We start from the raw sequence: 21,823 nt of genomic DNA on the forward strand, positions 1-21,823 counted from the left end.
AAGTGCGCGGATGCCATGGCTAATGAAGGATGTATTTTATCTTGCAGTTTTGTTGATTATACGGTTGAGCCCAGTTTTGTTGCTCATCTGTTGGATGATAGGATAGGCTTTGCTGTTTCTCGTTGGATTCCTGTTTAGTGTTTTTTTCTTTGGGGCTTAGGCCCTCTTTTTCCCAAAAAAAAAAAAGATTAACTCAAATGGATTAATATTAAATTAAAGAATTAAAATAATAGTTAAAAGTTTATAATAAAAAAACCGTCTCCTAAAGGCACATTGTGGATTGCGGAAGGTCAATTGAATTGAATTTAACAACTTAAGATGATAAATTAACTTGCCTCTGGTGTCTTTCCTCATGGTGAAATCTATCAGTTTACCAGACTTGAATGTAATTATTTAGATAGGGTCAGCCTTGTTAGGTTGTTTGACCGACCCATAACAATTGCCCTCAAATATTTTCTACCAAACACAAAGCTAGGATTATGACGTAAATGTTGAGAGAAGCCTCTAGTTCATTCTTATATGTTGTTTGGTTGATTCCAAGCAAACCTCCGTATTGGGAAAGAGGCCAGAGATGTGTTTAGTGAGAGCATATGACTATTAACCAAATGACTTCAAACACAGTAGAGGTAAACTGTATATTTGAATTTCCAAAAAAAATGGTTTATAAATTCTCTTTGATTTATACCAGAGATGTATCTTGGACGACCTAAACCACTTTGTCTACCCTAGTCCTTAAGAGTTTTTTCTTGAAATTTCCACTAAAACAAACTTGTGTTTTTTCGACAACTTATAAAAGAATTTAGACTTTTGCATATGATCAACTCCCAAAATTTCTACAAACAACCATAGTTTTTATATAGGCCCAACTCAATAACATTCTACAAACAACTAGAGCTTTTAAACAAACTATGTTCAATAACATTCACCAAATTTTTTTATGTCTAGCTTTCAACCTTCAAATAATTTCAAAGAGATCACAAGAGAATTACGCTTCTTCTTTTTTGTGTAGTCCTTTGAGGTTGGTGTTTGTTTCGGGATTTCTTTTATGACTTCTTAGTTTTGAGTATTGCACTTTTTTTCTTTTCTTTTTTTGTGTATTTGATGTCTTGTTTTTCTAATGTAACTGTTGTTACTTCTTGTACTAATTGTTTTTTCAGTTGTACTTTAGTTTGCCGAAGGCATTCTCACATTAAAGGTTCATTGAAAGCATTATAGTTTCTTAACGATTTGATAAAATGGTTATCAACAATCTGTCGACCTCGACAAAAACTAAGACAAGGGTAATTCTCCTTAAAATTATTAATCCAAGAACTACCCCTAGAATTATTAAACACACTCACAAAATATATAAGTTGGTGGGGGCAAGTGCCCCAATTAGGAAAACATACATTATACGTACACATACATACATATGTCTCAAGTGTAAATCCAATTGCCATCTCTACTTAGTCATTTTTTATATCCAAACTAGGTTTAAAGATCATATTATTAAATAAAAACTAAAAAATACATTTAGTAAATTATGAAAAATCACATAAAGAGGCATAGTAAGAGACATATACAATTTTGCTAATGCAACCTGAAAGTCAATAAGAGTTTGAATAAAGGACATACATGTTGAAGTGAAGAAGTCAATAAGCCTCATCATAAATGAATGCACGATTAAATGTCATGCTGTCGACAGCTACATATATTAGCAGGCACATTCCCACGTTTATTTTTTGACAAATAAAATAAAACACACAAACAAAAGAGACGTACATTTACACAAATGTCTGAAAGCGACAACTAAATTTTAAATTTTACAATAATATTCAAATTGTACTATTATTATTATTATAAATAAAGCAGCTATAATTAGTTTACTCGTGTGACATTTGAAGTTTCAACTCTCAACTTTATTGTCACCTTTTTGATCAAGTTGATGTTTTAATTTGAGTATACTATTTATATATAAATACGAGAGATCCTGAAGTTTATGCTTTCAAATATCCAAAAGAAGAGAATTTGGATTTTTATAACAAAATGGGAAGAGCTCCATGTTGTGAGAAAATGGGGTTGAAGAAAGGACCATGGACTCAAGAAGAAGATAGAATCCTCATCAATCATATAAACACTTTTGGTCATTCCAATTGGCGTGCTCTTCCCAAACAAGCTGGTAATTTTTTTATTTTTACTCAACATATGAATTCAAATTCATATATAGTATCACTCTCATGAATTAAATTAATAACCAAAGTTTTAGTTTTTCTCATTTTTGTTACTTTGATCAATAGGTTTGTTGAGATGCGGAAAGAGTTGCAGATTGAGATGGGCAAATTATTTGAAACCGGATATCAAACGCGGTAACTTTACCAAAGAAGAAGAAGATGCAATAATCAATTTACATGAAATGTTGGGAAACAGGTAAAAATAATTATTATATTTTTACCATCTTAGTTATTAGAATATACTGAATCAAGATTTCTATATATAGCCGATAGTAAGAAATTTCTTTCAGTTTAACGAGAGATCCTTGGTTCGAACACACGCAATAATGTTAAATTTTTGTTGTCCTAGACACAAAATCTATTTAATATATTAATTTATTTTTTTGTATAAAAAGGAGAAAAGGAATAATAATGGTTAGGCCCAGTGGCTTTGGATTTATCTTAAATTTTAAGGGAAGCAAAATCATAACCAGACAGAAACAGATACTACATATGTCTGTCTGCAGAGCCTCTTTTACATTTTCACATGTTTTATAAATTAGTATCACATCTTGTCATATTCCTATATAAAAGAAACAAATAACTAAACTACAAAATAGTATTTCACCATGTTTTTTATTGTACAAATATTTAATTAATTAGATTTTTTAATAAAATTGCAGATGGTCAGCTATAGCAGCAAGGTTACCTGGTCGAACAGACAACGAGATTAAAAATGTATGGCACACACATTTGAAGAAGAGGCTGCCACAAAACCAACAAGGCAACAATGAAACCTTAAAACAAAGTAAAAAAGAAAGCAAGTTGGAATTCGATGTCGATGCGAAACAAGAACAATGTTCTAGTGACATTCCATCCCATGATAATGATAATAATAGTAATAATAGTATTAGTAGTAGCGTTGTTACTACTAATAATCATGATAATAGTAACAATAATGATGATGTTGATTCGGCGGAAAATAATTTTGCAATGGATGAGGATTTCTGGTCTGAAGTTTTGTCGTCTGATAAATCTAGCATTATGGACATTGGTGGTGATAATTATGAATTTCAAGTTGGTGATGAAGGTGTGTTTAGTTCTAGTTCATTGAGTTTGTGCCAAGATATGGATTTTTGGCATGATGTTTATGCGAGAGCTGAGGAAATAACTGAGCTATTAGAGTTATGATTCATTGAATTATCATTGTTTTTCATAAGTTGTACTACTTGTATGTTCATTGGATGGAACGCAAATCATGTTTTTGTCTCATTATTTAGAGTTTTAGACTTAAGTTAATTTTGCTTTTTGTCAACCAAAAAAAAAGACTTAAGTTAATTTTGCTGAATAATTAAAACCCTCTTGGAGAGGAGTTTGTTAAATGAGGAATAACTTCTGTAGCCTAGAGTTTCAGATTATTTTATCCAGTATGGTATATGTACTGAAGTTTAGATTGGTTTTGACGTAAATATTATTTTATCTAAGAATAAAATTGTATATGGTTCGATTTAATTTTAAATTATTTATAAAAAATCAGCTTTGATTCTATTTAATTTCATGTATATCGATTTGGTTTGATTTTTAGATTTTTAAATTATAAATTATAATTTTTTACTGATGTTATAAAATGCTATATAATATAATAAATTTGATATAATGTATAATATATAATATATTAAACATTTAATATTAAAAAAATAACAATGATTGATTATTTTTAAAACAAATGAAATAATAAAAATATTTAGATTAAACTAAATTAATAAATAATATTAAAATAAATTATTTATCAATAAATAATAAATTAAGGCAATATATCATATTAATAACAAATAAATAAACATCAAAATTTTACTGGTTAAAATAAAATGAGTGACAACACCTAAAAACTTTATATGTGTTTTCTCAGTGAAGTTAATGTATCCCCCAACCTTATATATGAGGTGTTTATGAATCGCCTGGACTTGGATTTTAGAACTCACGTAAGTAGTAATGGCCTATCCTATCTTAGAAGAGTGGGAGTGGTAGTTAAAACTCTATTACAATGGAGAATGTAGCTTTCTCTCTTGACTTCCTTTCTCGCATCGTTAGTGGGTAGACACACCATTCCTAATATTTTCATAAATGGGCGAATGATATACCTCAGAAGCTTGCAAGGGCGACATGTTGTATCTTTGGTTCTAAGACCATCTCCAGCGGTGGGTTTTTCACCTTGTTCGCCAGCATGGCATATGGATTTAACATTGGAAAAGGGAAAAAGTCTTGCCAGCTGGTGAACCGTTGCTTGATGAAGCAACAATGCATTGAACCATTTGCCTTTAAAATATGTATATTGTGGAACCCAGTATGAAATAAAATAGAATATGAGTGAAATATATATCTAAATAATATGATATAATATTAATATGTAAGATAAAATTGTGGGACTCAATATGGGTTCTTTAGAGTTGTACCATTGGAGTAAAAAATTGAATGAATTACTTTAATCTGATGTGGTTTAATGGGTCCCAGAAAGAACCAAAGAAAGAGTATAACCATTGGAGATGCTCTAAGAGGACTCTTGTATCGCCTTCTGTCAGTCATTTACAATTATATATACCAATACACATTCCCTTTAGCACAAGGCTTAGGAAAGGGCATGTAATTTAATTCAGATAGAGGATAATTCATTCTTGAGCGAGACTTAGATAGTCGATTCCCTTAAACAAAACTTTGAAGTTGAGTCTCGCAGACGAGACATTTAAGTTGAGTCCCTCGAGTGAGAATTTTAATTTGAGTCCCTCATGAGAGACCTTTAATTTGAGTCCCATGGGCGAGACTTTTAAGTAAAGTCCCTCAGGCGAGACTTTTAAGTTGAGTCTTTCAAGCGAGATCTTTAAGTTAATTCTCATGTGCGGGACTTTTAAATTGAATAAGGGTCTTCCAATGGAAATCCAATATATATATGTTGCCTTTAAGAGCAACAATGATCTTCCAATAGAAGTCGAACATTTATATTGTCTCTGAAGGCAGCAGGGATCTTCCAATAGACATCCAATATTTATATTGCCTCTAAAGGAGGCAAATATCTATTAATGAAAGTCTAACATTTATATTTCTTCTAAGGGCGACAATGATGTTTTCATGGAAGTCGTCAGTTGTATTACCTCTGAGGGTGGCAAGGATCTTCCAATAGAAGACCAACATTTACATTGCTTCTAAAGGCAAAAGGATCTTCCCATGAAAGTTCATAATAAGCAACAAGTTAACTTTATATGAATAGGGTATTAAGGGAATTCATACATTGGATGGCTAACTATAATGATATCTCAAGTTTACTAAGTTCCATTTTCTTGGATTGAGTCGTCCATTCAACTAATCTAGCTTGCAGGCTCCATGGGGTAGTTTCTGACAAATGCGGTATGAGTTAAGAGTGAGTTGAGAGTTGATTTATAGGAGAGCTTAAGGTTGAGGTGGATATAAAATACGTGTGAGGATTTTGTTCAAGTGTGAGAGTCAGTGTGATTGAGAGGTGGAGGAATGATGTTATATGTTACAGGAATTGAAGTTATTTTTGAACTCACTTATGAAGCGTGTGAGAAATGGAATGAGGAGTGTTAGCTAGAGTAAATTGGTAAGTGAAATTGTTAGAGTTTGTTGAGGGATGAGTGTAGAGCTGTCAAATAAGCCCTATAATTAAAAGCCCTATTTATTTAACCCCATTAAGGCCCTATTATATTGAGCCCTTAATTATTGAGATTTATTTTGGGCCCTAATATTTTAGGCCCTTTACCTAATACATTTTTTTATGGCCCCATTGAAGGGGCCTTATTTTATTCCAAAAATTCACAAAACTTCATTTCCCAATAGCACGTAAACTCTTTTCTGTTCAGCAAAGCTTCATCTTCACCGAAGCTTCATCTTCACCGCCACCGTCATCGCCAGCGTCAACCTATTGCGCCGCCATCGAATTTTTTCCATTACAAAATAAAGGTATTCTTCTCTATCCATTTCTCTTTAATCTCTAGTTTTTCTAAAATCAACTTTCATTTTTCATCTCATTTGATGTTAAATCTTTATGTTATAGGAATGAATCAATAGGATTGTAAATGGGTTCTTTTTCATCTTATTTGAATTCACATGGGTCATCTTTTATATATATAATATTGCTTAAGAGGGGCATTCACAAGCTGTTTGTGAAAATGCTTCAATAACTTTATACATGTTTGATTTATAAAGTTTTTATTATTTGAATCTGCTTCTTAGCAAGTTATTGTTATTTGATTAAGTAATGATATTTTTTAAGAGTGTTGAACTAGTTGAATGGTTTTGTGATATTTGGGCAGTGGTATTGGATATAGTTGAATGGTTTTCTCTCTCAATGTATGTGTGTATGTATTGTGTTATTTCTTTCTCTCTTTCTCTCTTGCTCTGGATATCTATATCTATCTATCTATGTTGCAAGAATGTTGTGAATGAATCCATTGTATATGCTATGATGTACATCATTTTTGTCTGAGGGTGCTGTGTTTCCTATTTTCTGTCTATTCAACTGATAGTTATTGTTGCAAAAAGGGTTTTGGCTTTGCTTAAGAAATACATACTTAGTACAATGGTTTGCTGGTGTAGAAACTTAATTGATGATTGCCTATTGTACTGACTCTATTCCCTCTGGAGAAATTACCTAGTGTCTTATGAATGTGCCCAATGATGATGATTGCTTATAAAGATATGGTACTCTGAATTATATTCTAAGCCTTTCCATCCATTCTGCCCTTTTCACACTGCAATCACTATTTAGTTATCCTTTAAATAAGTATTACATAGGTTTCAGTTTCAATAACTCAATAATTCAATAATTCAATAATTCAATAACTGTTTTCTCTCTTTTTTGATTCAATGATGAACAATTCTTCACCTTCTCTATATTTCTATCAGTGTCAGTGTTCTATATCTTTTACATTAGCAGTGTCAATATGTCTATGTCGGAGTTAGAGCTTCATCGGAATCTATTATTAGACCGGTAGCCAAACATAACTAGTTTGTGGTCAAACCATGTTAAGCTTTACATGTTTGGATACATATTAAAGAGTGTCAAACTTGAGCTTTCTCATGTCCAATGTGATTCTAGTAAACATTTAGATGTTTGGTTATTCTGAATCAGCATTGTGTAAGGTTAAAAAGTTTCTCCAAGTTTTATATCAAACTTGCTTCTGGAATACCATCATCCAAATATAAAGTGCTTTACTTCATAATCAACTTTACAAAATCCAGTTTATTTAAAATCATGTTTGACAAATGCTCACCGATACACAGCTTAATCTCTACCTTCTTATTTTCTCCATTTCTTGAGTTAAGATTCAAAGCTCTTGAACTTACTCTATTCTCTTGTGTCAATGTTGAACTAAGATTGAAATCAAGTTTGGATGTTTGGTTATTCATTTTAGCTTTTGGTTCACAGTTCATTTCGTTGCTATTATTTTTTCAAACATCAAGACAGATTTATAAAAGACTATATGCATTCATAAAAAGAAATCTGTAATGGTTTCATAGTCCTAGCTGAACAATTTAGAGATTGTGATAGTGTTTGCATATTCTGATAGAGCACATTCTGTAAACTCTTTTGGTCGATAAAATGTGAAAATGCATACCCAAAAGGTATTGACGATTTCCTGTTTTATTTTATCCTTATTTTCTTTGTTTGTTTTGTATCTAATGCTTCGGATGTGTTTGATTTTTTGGAATGTGATTCGTAATATGGAACCTGACATAATACATTTTTTTTTGTTATAGTATGGAGTCAACGGATATGAGTGAGTATGCACAAGGTCAAGATGAAACTCGTAAGGAAACATTGTCAACACTTTGGATTATTTTCACAAAAATCGGCAAAGGAAAAGATGGAGTTGAAAGAGCTGCATGCAATTTTTGTAGTACTGATTTTGCTATTGGAAAAAACCCCAAGTCCGGTCAAAGTTATGGAACTTCACATCTAAGTCGTCATGTGTTTATTTGTAAAAGTTTTCAGATGAGCCTTCTTAATCTAGAGGAATCGTCAAGCCTAACCCCAATCAACCAAAACACACATCGTGAATTACTTGGAGAAGCCATTATTGCACATGATCTTCCTTTTAGCTTTGTCGAGTATGAAAAAATTCGAGTTTGGGTGAAATATTTGAATCCATGTGTTGAAATGGTCTCTAGGAATACCACGGTGTCTGATATTGAAAAGATATATGATAAAGAAAGGATCAAGCTTAAGGAAATCATGGGTAGGATTCCAAATAAAGTTTGTCTAACATCGGATGTTTGGACAGCATCTACTAGTGAGGGTTATATTTGTTTGACTGCTCACTTTGTTGATGAAAATTGGAAGTTAGTTAGTTGTCTTCTTAACTTTCTTCGAATGAAGCCCCCCCACACGGGTATCGCATTGGAAGCTACTTTATTTGATTGCTTAAAACAATGGGGAATAGATAAGAAAATATTTACTATTACGTTGGATAACGCCTCTGCCAATGACAACATGCAAGACCATTTGAAACCCATCTTCGAGTGCAGGGAAATTTGATGTGTAATGGTGAATTTTTTCATATCCGGTGTTCAGCCCATGTACTCAACTTAATTGTCCAAGAGGGTTTAAAAATTGCTAGTGAAGCCCTCCATAAAATTAGAGAGAGTGTCAAGTATATTAAAGGATCTGATGGAAGGATGCTTAAGTTTAAAGATTGTGTCGAGGATGCAGGGATAAATGTTGGCGGTGGTTTAAGATATGACGTGTCGACTAGATGGAATAGCACTTATTTGATGCTCGAAAGTGCCTTACAATATAGAAAAGCTTTTGAGTTTTATAAGGTGGCAGATAGAAGCTATAAATACTGTCCATCTGAGGAGGAATGGGAAAGGGGAGAAAGAATTTGTGAGTTCTTAGAACCGTTTTACGATATCACTAATTTGATTTCTGGTTCATCTTATCCAACAGCAAATTTGTATTTCATGCAAGTGTGGAAAGTACAATGCATTTTAGAAAAACATCAAAAAAGTATTGATAAGGTGATAAAGGATATGTCTGATAAGATGAAAGTTAAATTTGACAAATATTGGAAAAATTATAGTGTCGTGCTGGCATTTGGAGCAATTCTTGATCCCCGCTTGAAGGAGAAGTTTTTGAAGTTTTGCTATAGTACACTTGATGCATCAACATCTAAAGAGAAACTTGAGAAGGTGATGGATAAATTCAAAGGGCTTTATGAAGAGTATGTGAGTTGTTCAACCAATCAAATTGTTTCTCTTTCTCAATCATCTTACGAGTTCAACTCATTGGCTAAATTACCTAGAGATGGGAATAAAGCTAAAAAGTCAAAGATTATAAGTGTAAGTTTTCTTCTAACTCCTCTTGTTCAAATGCATTTTCTTCATAATAATTGAAATTTTCTTTGTTAAATGGTAATAAATCATACTTTGAGGTGTGCTACTATTACTACATGTTCTATATGTTATCATACTTTTCTACTAGAAACAAAAATAACATATCTTATTATCATAATGGATCATGTTAGCTGCTTAGCTTGCGACTGATTTGATCGTCGTTTCTTCGTCTTTTAGGCTCAAACCGTGGTGCAAAACTAGCAGGGTAAATACATATAAGAGCATGAATGAGAATATCCTCCAACTCTTCTATAGTTGTGTTTGTAATTCTCTGCAGACTGCAATATTAAATGTTAAGTGTCGAAACAACTAGTTCATTTCGATACTGTATTTCTATTATCATTTGTTTGAAGCAATAGTTTATAGAGGTGTGACTTGTGCGTGACCTCCTCTTGTTGCTAGGTTCACTGCATGTTTAACAATAGTAGCAGCTTCTTGTGTAAGAGCTTGAAGCTGAATACTGAAAATTCCTCCTCTCATGATGATATTGGTTAGAGAGAGAGAGTAGAAAAGAAAGGTTATAGTTGGTTTGATAGAATAAGAGGAAGAAGTGGAAGATATAGATATAATGTATGAATATTGTACCTTTCTTGTCAGGGAGGTAAATTTTGGCTTTTTATATGAAAGTGATTTTGGTTATGAGATATGAAACTTTCTCTTTCTTGATTGTACATGCAAAGTTATGTGGATTAACAAAAGCATTGTTTTTCTCTGTGAATCCTATCAATAAAGTTGTCAATTGCTTTTGCTAGAAGACTTGTATGTTAATCATGAATGTGGAGACTATAAGCTGTTGTTTTTCTGAAGTGTTATTTTGATGTATCAATGGCCACAACATGTCACAGAATCAAATATATCTTGGGAAATAATCTTGTAGAAAACATTGTATAGTGAAATGGTCTTAACTCTTAAGTCTCATGGATTCCAGGTTATCTTTCTCATAGAACATTTGTATGGAAAGTTTCAGAATCACAAAGATGCCTCAAACTTGCTAGAATTTTGATCTACTTTGATGTTAACTACTTTTGAGTTCTCCACATTTTTTATCACTCACTATAAGCCTTTATATTTTAATAACTTGTCACAATATGTTTTTACTTAGTTTCTTCTTCATTAATCGTTCATATATATCTTGCAGGATTTTAAATCATGGAACTCGATTGAGAGTAGGTTTGTTCCTGAAAAGAGTGAGTTAGATATATACTTTGACGATGAATTGATGGAGCTGGATGAAGAACAATCCGAAAATTTTGATGTACTTCTTTATTGGAAGTTAAATGAGAAAAAGTTTCCGATACTCTCTATAATGGCACGTGATGTGCTTAGCATTCCTATCACGACCGTAGCATCTGACTCTTCTTTTAGTATTGGTGGACGTGTTCTTACCAAATACAGAAGTTCTACTCTTCCAGAACACATCCGAATGTTGATTTGTACTCGGAGCTGGTTGTATGGATTTCCTGAAAATATAAATGGTAATAATACTATGTATTTTATTTATTTTCATTTGTTCATATTTGTGATATACTCATGTCATTGTTTTGTTTTTAAGATGAGGAAGATATCAACACTATGGATGAATGCAATAATGAGATGACAATGACTCAACATACATTTGGATTGCAAGATTGAAGTGGACAACTAATTTTAGTGCCATATACTTTAATGAGTTTGTTGAATTGATACTTTTATGCCTTTAACCGATATGTTTATGGATTGTAATGGAGACACTTTGAATTGATATTTTCATGTCTTTAATTGATATTTTAGTGCCATATACATTTTTTCTTTTTGAAAACATATCTTTAGATGATATTATTTTTGAATTGAAATACATAATATGCTTGCTTATGTGATGAAAAAAATATAAAGTCCTATTCAATATATATATATATATATATATATATATATATATATATATATATATATATATATATATATATATATATATATATATATATATATATATATATATAGTTTGTTTTTTATATACTCAATATATATTTTTTATTTTTGAAATTTTTTGTTGGAACAACTTTTTTTTTTATTTTTAGAAATTTTTAACAGAATTTTTAATTTATTTTTTGTCAATTTAAAAAAAAAACTAATTTAACAAGTTGTTTGTTTTTGAAAATTTTAAACATATTTTTAATTTTTTATTTAAAAGTGATTTATCTTTTGAGTTTTTGATTTTATTCTATTTAAAAATTAAGTTTTTTATTTTATTTGGGGCCTTATAGCCCTCTTTAAAATTTTGGGGCCTTCTAACATTGGGCCCTATGTATTTGAGAGCTTATTATTTTAAAATTATTTTAAGCCCTCTTAATATAGGGGCTAGGGCCCAAATTAATTGGCCCCTTAAATTGACACCTCTAGATGAGTGAGGGAGGAATCTCCTGATTTCATGGGATTTTTTGGTGAGTGAAAGTGTGATCCGAGGATGCATTTTGGGGTCCATGTGCTTGATTGAAATGAAATTTCTCTATGTAAATTTACTATTACACCTATAATTTTTGTAACTTGCAAATGAAGTTCAATTTAAATTTCAAAATTTGCTTGTGTTAATTGGTGTTTGTTATGGTTAATTAAAACTTTGATACAATATGGATAAGAAAAAACAAGGTTTTTCTGTATGGATCAAAAATACAACAACAAAATGGATAGAATTTAAGGCAAGTCAACGGAACACCACTAGAGAAAAAGGAGATCACTCAAGATCAAGGAATCTTAGCATTCATAATCAAGAGGGAAAGAAACAAGTTGGTATACTAAACGAAAAACTCATGGTGGGAGCATACATGAAGGTAATTGAGCGAAATAACTTAAATGAACCAAAGATAAAGCAGTTGAAAAAGGCTTGGATTGAACCAGAAATTAGTTCACATGCATCTCTGCTGCTAGAACACAAGTCAAATGGTTCAGAAATTTAAGACCAAAATCCCTTTAGCATTTTAGAGGGCATGAAAACATCTGATATTAGGGAGCACGGTAATATTATGAAGGTCAAAATAGCACAATTGTAGGAATTCAAAACACATTACTAAACCATACCCTTACCCTGTATAAGGATTAAAGGATCCTACCAGTTTTTAATAATCTACCAGACCTATAATACTAGTCCAGTTTTCTTTATACTAACCAAACAAAACGAATTTTGTTTCTTGCTTTCATTTTAAGCACCAACCAATCAACCTTATTAATTTTATTACACAACAACAGCAACAATTACATGTACTGTACTACAAACTTCTTGCTAATCTCTCTTGCGCAGCCATCTGTTTCCTAAACCTAACAATAAACTCCTCAGCTCGTTCATCAATTCCTTGCATCTGAGGTGAACCTAATGCCACTGACTCCCACACATCATCATCTGATGCACTAGTTTTCTCACATCTCCTACTTGTTCCTTCTAGCTCCACCACTTGTTTCTTCTTAGAAGAATCCTTCGCAGCTACTACTTCGGTTCGTGGTTTGTAAACTGGTTGTGTATGTGGTTTCAGATACCCTACATAATCATAAGAAGGCTCTTTGAAGAGCTTATCAATATAAACAGGTGCAGGCTTTTTGTTGAAGCTGAATAACACACTTCTAACCGTGGCTAACTTTTTGCGTCGAAAACGCTTCGTAGCAAGAAACTTAGGTTGTGGCTTGGTAGTAGTGGTGGTGATAGTTGTAGTTGTGGTGTTTTTTCTATTCTTTCTTTGTTTTTTCATGGCTTTGGATTTTCGAATGTTGTGGAGTTTACTGCTAAGTTTAGAGGTGAAGCTTTTCCATACCTTTTTAGCAGGTGGAAGTCTTAGACTTATGCAGGACATGGGAGGAGTTTGAGAGAAAGAAGAAAGGGAGAGAGAAGTTGTAGGATAATGAAAATTATGTGTGGAAGAAAACTTTGAGATGTGTTCTTTATAACATTTGAGGTATTAGATTCGTTTTTGAATTGGGTGTGTTTTGAGGAGTGGCTTAGTTTTTACGCTGGATATTTTGACAAAGGCTGCTAAATTCTCTATCAGATCAGCACCAGTGGAGTAGCTTAATTATTAAGCAAACATAGAATGGTGCTGTTAAATTCTTGATTATTTGTGTCTAGAAATAAAATTCATTGAGATAAAAAGGAGTGGAAATGATTGCATCATACATTTGTCGGCTATATTATTTTTTTTTAAGCAAAATATTATAAAAGCGAAAATTAAGAGATCTACAATCTATTTACACATTAGAATGAGAAGATTTGACAAAAAAGAGATTACAAACCAATTACTATTTACGAAAGAAATAACAAATGATCTTTGTTAAACTCGTAAAAATTACAATTGGAATTTGTAATTTCTCCACACAAAAAAGACCACTTTCAAACCAAAGTTTTTATGTACCATACCGTATTGTTAAAATTTTAATCCTCATTCCAGAAAGAAACTCCATTCTTTAACAACCATAAAATTCAAGTAGTTGTTAACCAAAGAACATCTAACTTGCCCTCTTTCACCTTTTTAACCCGACAAAATGAGTGTCAACCCACAAAATTCGAAAGACACTCTTCTTGCACAACATCCGATTTGCCAACCCAAGAAGTTACTTCCCTCCAAACATTCTTAATCACACTATACAAGAAGAACGTATGATCCATATTTTCTAATTCTATGCCATACAAATTACACATTTGTAAATCTATAGGAAAAATGATACCTCTATACACCAAGAGATCCTTTGTTGGAAGTCTATTAATAAGGAGTCTTCAACCAAAGACTTTAATCTTGAATGGCACTTCCGCTTTTCAAACCACGCATCATACCTATTAGGAGGTCTAAGAGAGACACGGAAACTAGAAAAAAACGCATAACACAAAGCCACCAAAAAACCATCCACCGAACTAAGAGACCACTCAACCGAATCCGACCCTTCCAAGACGTCACCGAATGCCTCCAATCTCTCTTTTTAAAACAAAACAAAAATCATCAAATAAATTCGAATTATTAACTATGGCCGCGGTAAGACCAAGATCACCCTATTTCCACCTATCTTCACTCCAACCCCCCCTCCACCCATGCCCGCCACTGACACTATCTTCAAACAAGAAGCCGAAAATAAATCCGAAAAAATCTCCTTCAAAGAGTTATATTCTATCCACTTGGCCTCCCAAAAAGGAGTAGTGAAATCATTACGAATAATGAACCTAGTATTAGAGACTATAGGGTCGTTGCTAGAAATGTTCCCTAACATAGTGATGTCTTTCCACCATGTAGAACAAGAAGAAGTAACTTTGCAAGAATTTCCTCCACAAAACACTTTAATAGATAAATCTCCATATCTAGATTTCAACACTTTGTACCAAAGGGAAGTTTAGCCTTGAAGAATTCTCCATCTCCGTTTATTAAGGATGGCTAAATTAAGATTCGTGAATCTTTCTGTTTTCCTCCACTCCTCCCCATAAGAAATTACTTTGAATCCTCGTAAATTCTTTAACTCCCTTCACCGACATTTTGTAGAAAGACATACTGAAATTTTTAAAGGAGCATAAAATAGATTTCAAAAGAGTTATCCTACCTCCAAAATTGAGAAAACGATTCTTCCATCCCGCTAATCGATTCTTCATCTTAGTCAAAAGAGGATTCCAAGTCGAAGTCTTCATTGGATTAAATCCAATAGAAATACCAAAAAAAAAAAAAAAAATTGCTTTCTTCCACCTTGCAAGAAAGAACAAAAGAAGAAGCTTCCAAGAAGTTGTTGCTAGAGTTGATACCAATCAACTTACTCATGTGATAATTAATTTCTATGCTCGAGATGAGTTCAAAAGCCCTCAAAACTGTCATGATCGCCCACACATGCTTCCAAGTCCCTTTTCCTACCAATAATGTATCATTTACAATTAGAGAATGTCAACAAGGCAACTTCCTTTGATGAGAAATTTACCAAACTCTCCAATTTCGATAGACTTTCTAACTAACCCTATTAATCCTTCCGCAACCAAAACAAAAAGGAAACGGGAAAGCAGATCTCTTTGTCTCAAACCCCTTTAAACAACAAATTTCTTAGTTGGGCTCCCGTTGATTTACACCGACATTTTACTTTGAAATACCAACAACTCCATCCATCTCTTCCATTTCGCACTGAAACCCATTCTCCTCGTTATATAGCATAAGAAATTCCAACTCACTTTTATTACATTTTATTTTTATAACCGGTCAAAGTTTTGTTACATTTTTTTGGTAAAAATTTCGTTGCTCTAGCTCTTAAATTAATTGCTAATACTAATTGACCATATAGTAATTTGTTTCAGCAATGCTATTCTTACACCCCAAGTATTTACACCGTATTTTACACTGGTACTATTCACCGTCCGTACATGAACAGTGCAATATTATTTTTTTTTACGTTTTTTTTAAATATTATTTTTTTAAAAAATATTTTTTTTATGTGTTTTAAAAAAATATTTGACAATACCTGCAAATTTACTTCCGGATTTACCTGCATTTGACATTACCTGCGGATTTACCTAAATTCGTATGTAAATTCGCAAGTAAATCCGTAGGTATTGTCAAATTCGTAGGTAAATCCACAGGTATTGTCAAATCCGTAGGTAAATCCACAAGTAAATCCGTAGGTATTGTCAAATCCATAAGTAAATCCGAAAGTATTGTCAAATATTTTTTTAAAAAACATAAAAAAAAATATATATAAAAAAATTAATATAATATTGCACTGTTCATGTAAAGACGATGAATAGTACCTTCCGTACATGAACAGTATCGTCCATACGTAGGTGTACACTTTGGTGTACAAATAACATTTTTCAATTTGTTTTGTATCAAGCCTAGACTACACCCTCATTTGCAGCTCAAAAATAGGGTATGGATTTACTGCAGTTACGGTTTCACGCTATCAGGTCAATCTTTACCGTCAGATCTTGATTGATTAATGGATCCAAAAAACATATTTAGTTTTTATTTTATCCATTTAAAATACTTATCTTAAATTAAAACCTACCATCTCAAAAGATAGAACATTACACGACCGCATGATTGCAGAATTTTTCAAACTGTAACAAATCCAAATCCATAAAAATGTATAGTTGTGAATAAAAAAAAGATGAAAGATTAACATAAAAGTGAGGCAAGTAATTCAAAAAAAAACTCATTACTATAAAAGAACAACAAAGTAGCAACATCACAGAGTAGTGATTTCCATTTCCATTCTATACAATACTAAAAAAAACAACAAAGAAAACCAAAAACAGAGACTGAACATGAATGATTCAGGAGCAAGCATGATTAGCCAAAGAGAAACGTTTGGCTAGAGAAGCAGCAGCAACCTCAGAAACAAACCCCTGCATAACCAAAGTCTTAACCTGCCATGACCTAAAAGGAAAACCCTCTCTCGCATACGAGTTTATCAACGCAGCTGTTCCCTCTTTCAACAAAGCTCCAAACGCGTTTTCACCTTCATCGTTCCTACTCGTTGCTTCAAGTAACGTGAGATCCGATCTGTACCGTTTATACACTCTCCATCCAAACACATTGGACACCGTTGATGTCTCTGGAACCATTCTCGGCCATGTTTCTTGCCTTCCGCTCCAGAACTGTGGACTGCATCTTCCTCCGGTGCGTGTGTAGATGAAGCCTGGCCAGTGGTGTGAAACTTGTTGAGATGAGACTGGTGATAAGAGATAAAAGATAAGAGGGAAGAGTGTGGTTGAGAGGGGAGACATTGTTGTTGTCTTGTTATTCTTCTTCATCTGGTTTTTGAAGTTTGATTTGAACTCATTCTCGTTTGGTTAACGTTTGGTTTTGCAGGGTACTTTTGAGATTTCTTGGTGACTTGGTTTATGTCAGTTGTGAACGTTATAGTTGCAGATACTGTTGACTCCACTTTCTTGGAACATGTGAGTGTACTTGGACAAAGTTACCCCTACACCCTAGCTTAGATGCTTTGAAAAACCAATTGATGTCTACACTTGTTTACTACTCATTTGAACTTTGCAATGCAAAGGCTTGTCATTGAAAATAAAAAGTTATTTTAATTATATATATTTTTAAATAATTTAGAGTTTTGATCATTAAAAAAATATATAAATAATTTTGAATTAATTGTAATAAATTAAAAAATAAGTTTTATAAATAAATATTATTTTGAATTAATTTATTTGAAGGAGTAGTACAAAACTAACTAAACTACTCCCTCCGTTTCAAAATAGTATCGTTTTAGAAAAAAAAAATCTATCATATAAAAAAATTGAATATTATTGAAATACCATTTCTACCCTTCTTGCCATTTAGCCTTTCCATGTGGCTTGCCTCACGTTTTATTTCTTTCTACTTTCCTATTCTTCCTTATTCTCATTCTCTCTCTTTTGATATTAGGTTTTGGTTTTGCTATCTCTCTCTCTCTCTTCTCTTTCTTCATCTTTCTTTCTTTCTGCAATAAACCCTAATTTTCAAATTTTATAAACTTCATATTTTTCCCTAATCACAAATTTTCACTTTCTTTCTCTCCTCTGCTCCATCCGTTCATTCTGTTTTTTATTCAAATTTTTCTGATTACTTTTAGGTGATGGTTTCTACTTTCAGACGAAGCAGATAACGATGGTATTTTTTCTTTGTTGGCAACCTCTCTATTTACTCACAAAAATCTTGATCTGCATACCCATAAATTGTTATTGCAAATTCCTTTTTGATTTTAATAGGTGACGAAATCATACATCAAGTTTAACGATTCTCAATGATGGGTCAACATTCAGATCTATTTATATGTATTCAGGTAAACAGATTTTGTTTTTTTATGCTTAGTGTTCTTTGAATCTTACTTTTTGACGTTTAGGGTTCAGGGTTTGGATTAAGCTTTTGTAGGTTAAAGCGTTATAGAGGTTTCAAGGAGGGGCATGCAAGGATTCTTGTTGCTACAAATTTGGTTGGTAGAGGAATTGACATTGAACGTGTCAATATTGTTATAAACTATGACATGCCTGATTTTGCAGACACTTACTTGCACAGGGTATAATATAAACACAATCTGTCTTGATTTTGATATTTCATTTATTTTTTACATTTAAATGCAGCTCTAATATGGTACTGATGTTTGGGTGTTTTTTATTTGCAGTTAATAATGAACTTGACACGATGTGGCGCTGGCTTAACGTATTAAAGTTGTTTGGTGCAAAATGATGAGGGTGTCGTAGGGATGTATTGGCGGCGGCGTCAAGTTCTGCTTGAAGTTGTAGGGCTTTTAGACTTTGGTGCAAGGATCGATTTGTTATAGCAGCGGATTTCTTGGATATTTTCCAAACTGAGTCCGATGCAAGCTTCTAAATTCATTTTGAATTTCTGTTTGGATTTAATTTGTGCAGGGAGTTTCCTCTTGGAGCCGCGGATTCATTGTTTAGGTCCGTGCGTTTTGATGTGAGTTTCCGAACTGGTTCGATTCAGTTGGGATGATGTGCAACTGTGTTTTTTTGGCACATGGTCTGATTATGCTTAAATTATGAAGGCTTGGTTTTGATATGCTGCAAGTTCTTTTATGTATATGAATATGTTGTTTGAATAGGGTTAATTGCCTGGAAATTTCCTTGTGTAGGTGCTTATGGTTTCGAAACCGAACTGATTTAGGTGCGTGAAGTCATTTAACTGATGTCATTAATGAAACCCATGCTTCCCGAATTGTATTGATGCATTGACATGATTGTTCAATTATAGGTATCATTAATGAAACCCATTGATGCATTAAGACTATTAAGATTTACCACAGCTCGAAGACACTTCTTGTATTTTCAAATGAGGGCACACAACTCAGTGATGGCAGAATCCTGCCAGTATATTTTAGACTTTCTAGTCATACATCAATGATCGAAAATTTGTTGTTCAAATCGGTGGAACATGGTTGTATGAAAAATATAGAGCGGCATAATTAATGGTTATTATAGAAGATGGTAAGGTGAATGATTTTTTAATATTTTTTTGCATTGGTTGAAGGTAAGACAAATAATATTTGGAGTTTCTTTTTAAAGAATTTGAGAAGACACGTCAAACTCCAACACTGCATTTGTTTGATTTTTGACAAACATGAATCTATAAAGAGTGTGTATAAATAATAATCATAAAAATGGATGACTAGATCCTCCAACTTCACATGTGTATTGTATCAGATACATTGCACAAAAATTTATGCAAGACATCAAAGATAAAATTTCTCAAATAAATTGTTAACATGCGTAATAAACTTCTATAAGCTAATTGAGGCATATCCCCTAGGTATTGGGTATCTAACTTCTTTTCAATAGAATAATCAAAACCACTTGCAGCCATTTTGACTAACTCACGTCAAAGCGATTTTTTTGTTCCACACTGCCTAACTCTTTCAAGCTAATTTTTTAATGCCCCTAATAAAATTGTTCATTACTCTCTCTAGTTGATTCCAATTATGTAGTGAGTTTGGTGGGAGAGTAGTGAACCATGTGAAAGAATTATGGGTCAAAGAATTGGGGAAGTATTTTATCTTATGATTTTTTGTTATTAGCAATATCACTAACTTTTGTCTAGTATCGAGCAATGTGCTCGATAGTAGACTTACTAGTGTCACCTGCAAATTTAGTAAACTTAAAAATTTCTAAACTCGTGGAGATTTTAGTTTGCAAAACGTACTCAGATAATGCAGGAACGAAATTTGGTTTATGAAGACCAACATTAAGACCATTTTGAGTTAGGATTTGTTCAACCATATTGATCATGTTATCCCCCTATATTGTTTTGTTTGACTCTCCTAACTACATGATATGCATCTTCGTTGTTCCTATTTACCAACATTACATCTTCGACCACCCTGGGTCTCGGTTGTTCAACTAGCTGGGGCGCAACTTGCTAATGCACTTGGTTATTTAGAAATGGGTGAATGGGTGCTTGAGGAGCACAAAAGAAATAAAAAAATTTGGCTTATTTTATGTGCTAATTATTGGTAGCTATTATGGGTATTTTGGATTAAAGGATTAAACATTGTACCAATTTGTTGGGTAAGCATGTTAACCATGTCATGGTTACTGTCATCCATTTGTTGCCTTACAGCTAAGGGAGAATTATTAGTTAAAAGTAGCATAACTTGAGGGATGTATCCCAATCCTCCCTGAGATTGACCCATTCGACCAGGGTTGTTTATAGCAGAGCCTGATGCTAGATATGGATTGAATGGAGATGCAACAGCCATTGCCTTATCATTGTAGTTGGCATACCATATGGATACTCCTTACCACTAAGGAAAGTGTAAAACTTAAAAAAAAGGAGGTCTAATACCTCCTACAGTGATTTGCGTAATCACGAGATTAACAAGAAAACTAGTTGGTGGTGGTATCACTATTTTTGGTGTCGCAGTCGAAACTAAAATCAGACTCACAATAGGAGTCGTTCTGATTGGTTGTTCTTTTATAATTGGAGCGTTGTTTCGGAAAGAAGGAATTCTTTGAGGGAATGAATTTCCTGATGGTCTAGACATGAAACAAGTTTTCACTCCTCAAACGCATAAATATTAAAAAATTGACAACATTTAGACGTGAAGAACGAAAAAAACATACAAAAGTGCATACACTCTTTGCAAAAAGTTTAAATTTTGCACAAAAGAGTCTCATCATGTGTGCCAATTTTCATACTGGTGTTTTAGTAAACAATCACGAGTTTTAATTCACTTGCAAGATCAAACTTGAAATCCTAAAGACACTTTATGTCAAATGTTTTGAGAAAAGTGTGATAGTGTTGTAAGATTTCCTAGTACAACTAACTAAAGAACTTGGGTAAATATTCTTAAATTAATAAAAGAACAAGATAAAGTAAATTACAAAAAAAAAAGTTTAAATAAAGAAAGGGACATAAGTTCATACATTTCTCACGGACTTAAGATATGAGTAAATCGAATATGAGAGTTCTAAAGAGAATAAAATTAAAATATAAACCCTTTTTACAAAAACGAAATCACTTATCTTCTGTTGGAATTAAACTCAATCTTTGAGTAATTCTTTATCACTACACAATGACAAAAAAAGAAAAGGGAATTTGGGGAAAAAGGTGAATTAGGGTTTACATAAATAAAAGAGAAAAAGATGATTTTCTACATAGTGTTTCTTTGCCCAGAAATTGTGGAAAACTTTTTTTTCACTTGCAACTGCAAATTCTGTGAATATAAATTGTTATACAAAATAGGGGTTACTCCCTCTATTTATAGTTTTAGGTTTGATTTCTCTCTAAACCAAAGTCAAA

General features: G+C 32.7%; 4 protein-coding genes and 1 long non-coding RNA gene across 5 annotated transcripts; 3 read left to right on the top strand and 2 right to left on the bottom strand.

Annotated features, from left to right (window-relative positions):
* The first annotated feature begins 1,890 nt into the window (after positions 1-1,890).
* On the top strand, positions 1,891-3,647 carry LOC131640098 (transcription factor MYB14-like). Its single transcript, XM_058910503.1, has 3 exons — positions 1,891-2,158; positions 2,277-2,406; positions 2,873-3,647. The coding sequence occupies exons 1-3, from the start codon at positions 2,026-2,028 to the stop codon at positions 3,378-3,380; spliced, it is 771 nt and encodes a 256-aa protein (XP_058766486.1). The 5' UTR covers positions 1,891-2,025; the 3' UTR covers positions 3,381-3,647.
* A 5,091-nt stretch (positions 3,648-8,738) lies between these two features.
* Positions 8,739-9,596, top strand: LOC131640109 (zinc finger BED domain-containing protein RICESLEEPER 2-like). Its single transcript, XM_058910517.1, has one exon. The coding sequence runs from the start codon at positions 8,739-8,741 to the stop codon at positions 9,594-9,596; it is 858 nt and encodes a 285-aa protein (XP_058766500.1).
* A 2,974-nt stretch (positions 9,597-12,570) lies between these two features.
* On the bottom strand, positions 12,571-13,588 carry LOC131640091 (uncharacterized). Its single transcript, XM_058910495.1, has one exon. It carries the CDS (start codon positions 13,409-13,411, stop codon positions 12,836-12,838), a length of 576 nt encoding a protein of 191 aa, XP_058766478.1. The 5' UTR covers positions 13,412-13,588; the 3' UTR covers positions 12,571-12,835.
* Positions 13,589-16,711: 3,123 nt separating this feature from the next.
* Positions 16,712-17,420, bottom strand: LOC131640101 (uncharacterized). The gene has a single exon (XM_058910506.1). It carries the CDS (start codon positions 17,323-17,325, stop codon positions 16,846-16,848), a length of 480 nt encoding a protein of 159 aa, XP_058766489.1. The 5' UTR covers positions 17,326-17,420; the 3' UTR covers positions 16,712-16,845.
* A 681-nt stretch (positions 17,421-18,101) lies between these two features.
* On the top strand, positions 18,102-19,087 carry LOC131640107 (uncharacterized). The gene is made up of 4 exons (XR_009295160.1): positions 18,102-18,175; positions 18,274-18,347; positions 18,437-18,581; positions 18,687-19,087. It is a non-coding gene; the product is annotated as an uncharacterized LOC131640107 (long non-coding RNA).
* The last annotated feature ends 2,736 nt before the right edge of the window (positions 19,088-21,823 follow it).

This window comes from Vicia villosa, unplaced genomic scaffold (genome assembly GCF_029867415.1).
Source record: "Vicia villosa cultivar HV-30 ecotype Madison, WI unplaced genomic scaffold, Vvil1.0 ctg.002934F_1_1, whole genome shotgun sequence".
NCBI classification, from domain to species: domain Eukaryota; kingdom Viridiplantae; phylum Streptophyta; class Magnoliopsida; order Fabales; family Fabaceae; genus Vicia; species Vicia villosa.

What these genes read in the sequence shown, in the direction of transcription:
- LOC131640109 (XM_058910517.1), top strand. Translation starts at nt 8,739, where the DNA reads ATGTGTAATGGTGAATTTTTTCATATCCGGTGTTCAGCCCATGTACTC.
- LOC131640098 (XM_058910503.1), top strand. Translation starts at nt 2,026, where the DNA reads ATGGGAAGAGCTCCATGTTGTGAGAAAATGGGGTTGAAGAAAGGACCA. An exon ending in TGCTCTTCCCAAACAAGCTG is followed by an intron (nt 2,159 to 2,276) that starts GTAATTTTTTTA and finishes TTTGATCAATAG; the next exon opens with GTTTGTTGAGATGCGGAAAG. An exon ending in CATGAAATGTTGGGAAACAG is followed by an intron (nt 2,407 to 2,872) that starts GTAAAAATAATT and finishes ATAAAATTGCAG; the next exon opens with ATGGTCAGCTATAGCAGCAA.
- LOC131640091 (XM_058910495.1), bottom strand. Translation starts at nt 13,411, where the DNA reads ATGTCCTGCATAAGTCTAAGACTTCCACCTGCTAAAAAGGTATGGAAA.
- LOC131640101 (XM_058910506.1), bottom strand. Translation starts at nt 17,325, where the DNA reads ATGAAGAAGAATAACAAGACAACAACAATGTCTCCCCTCTCAACCACA.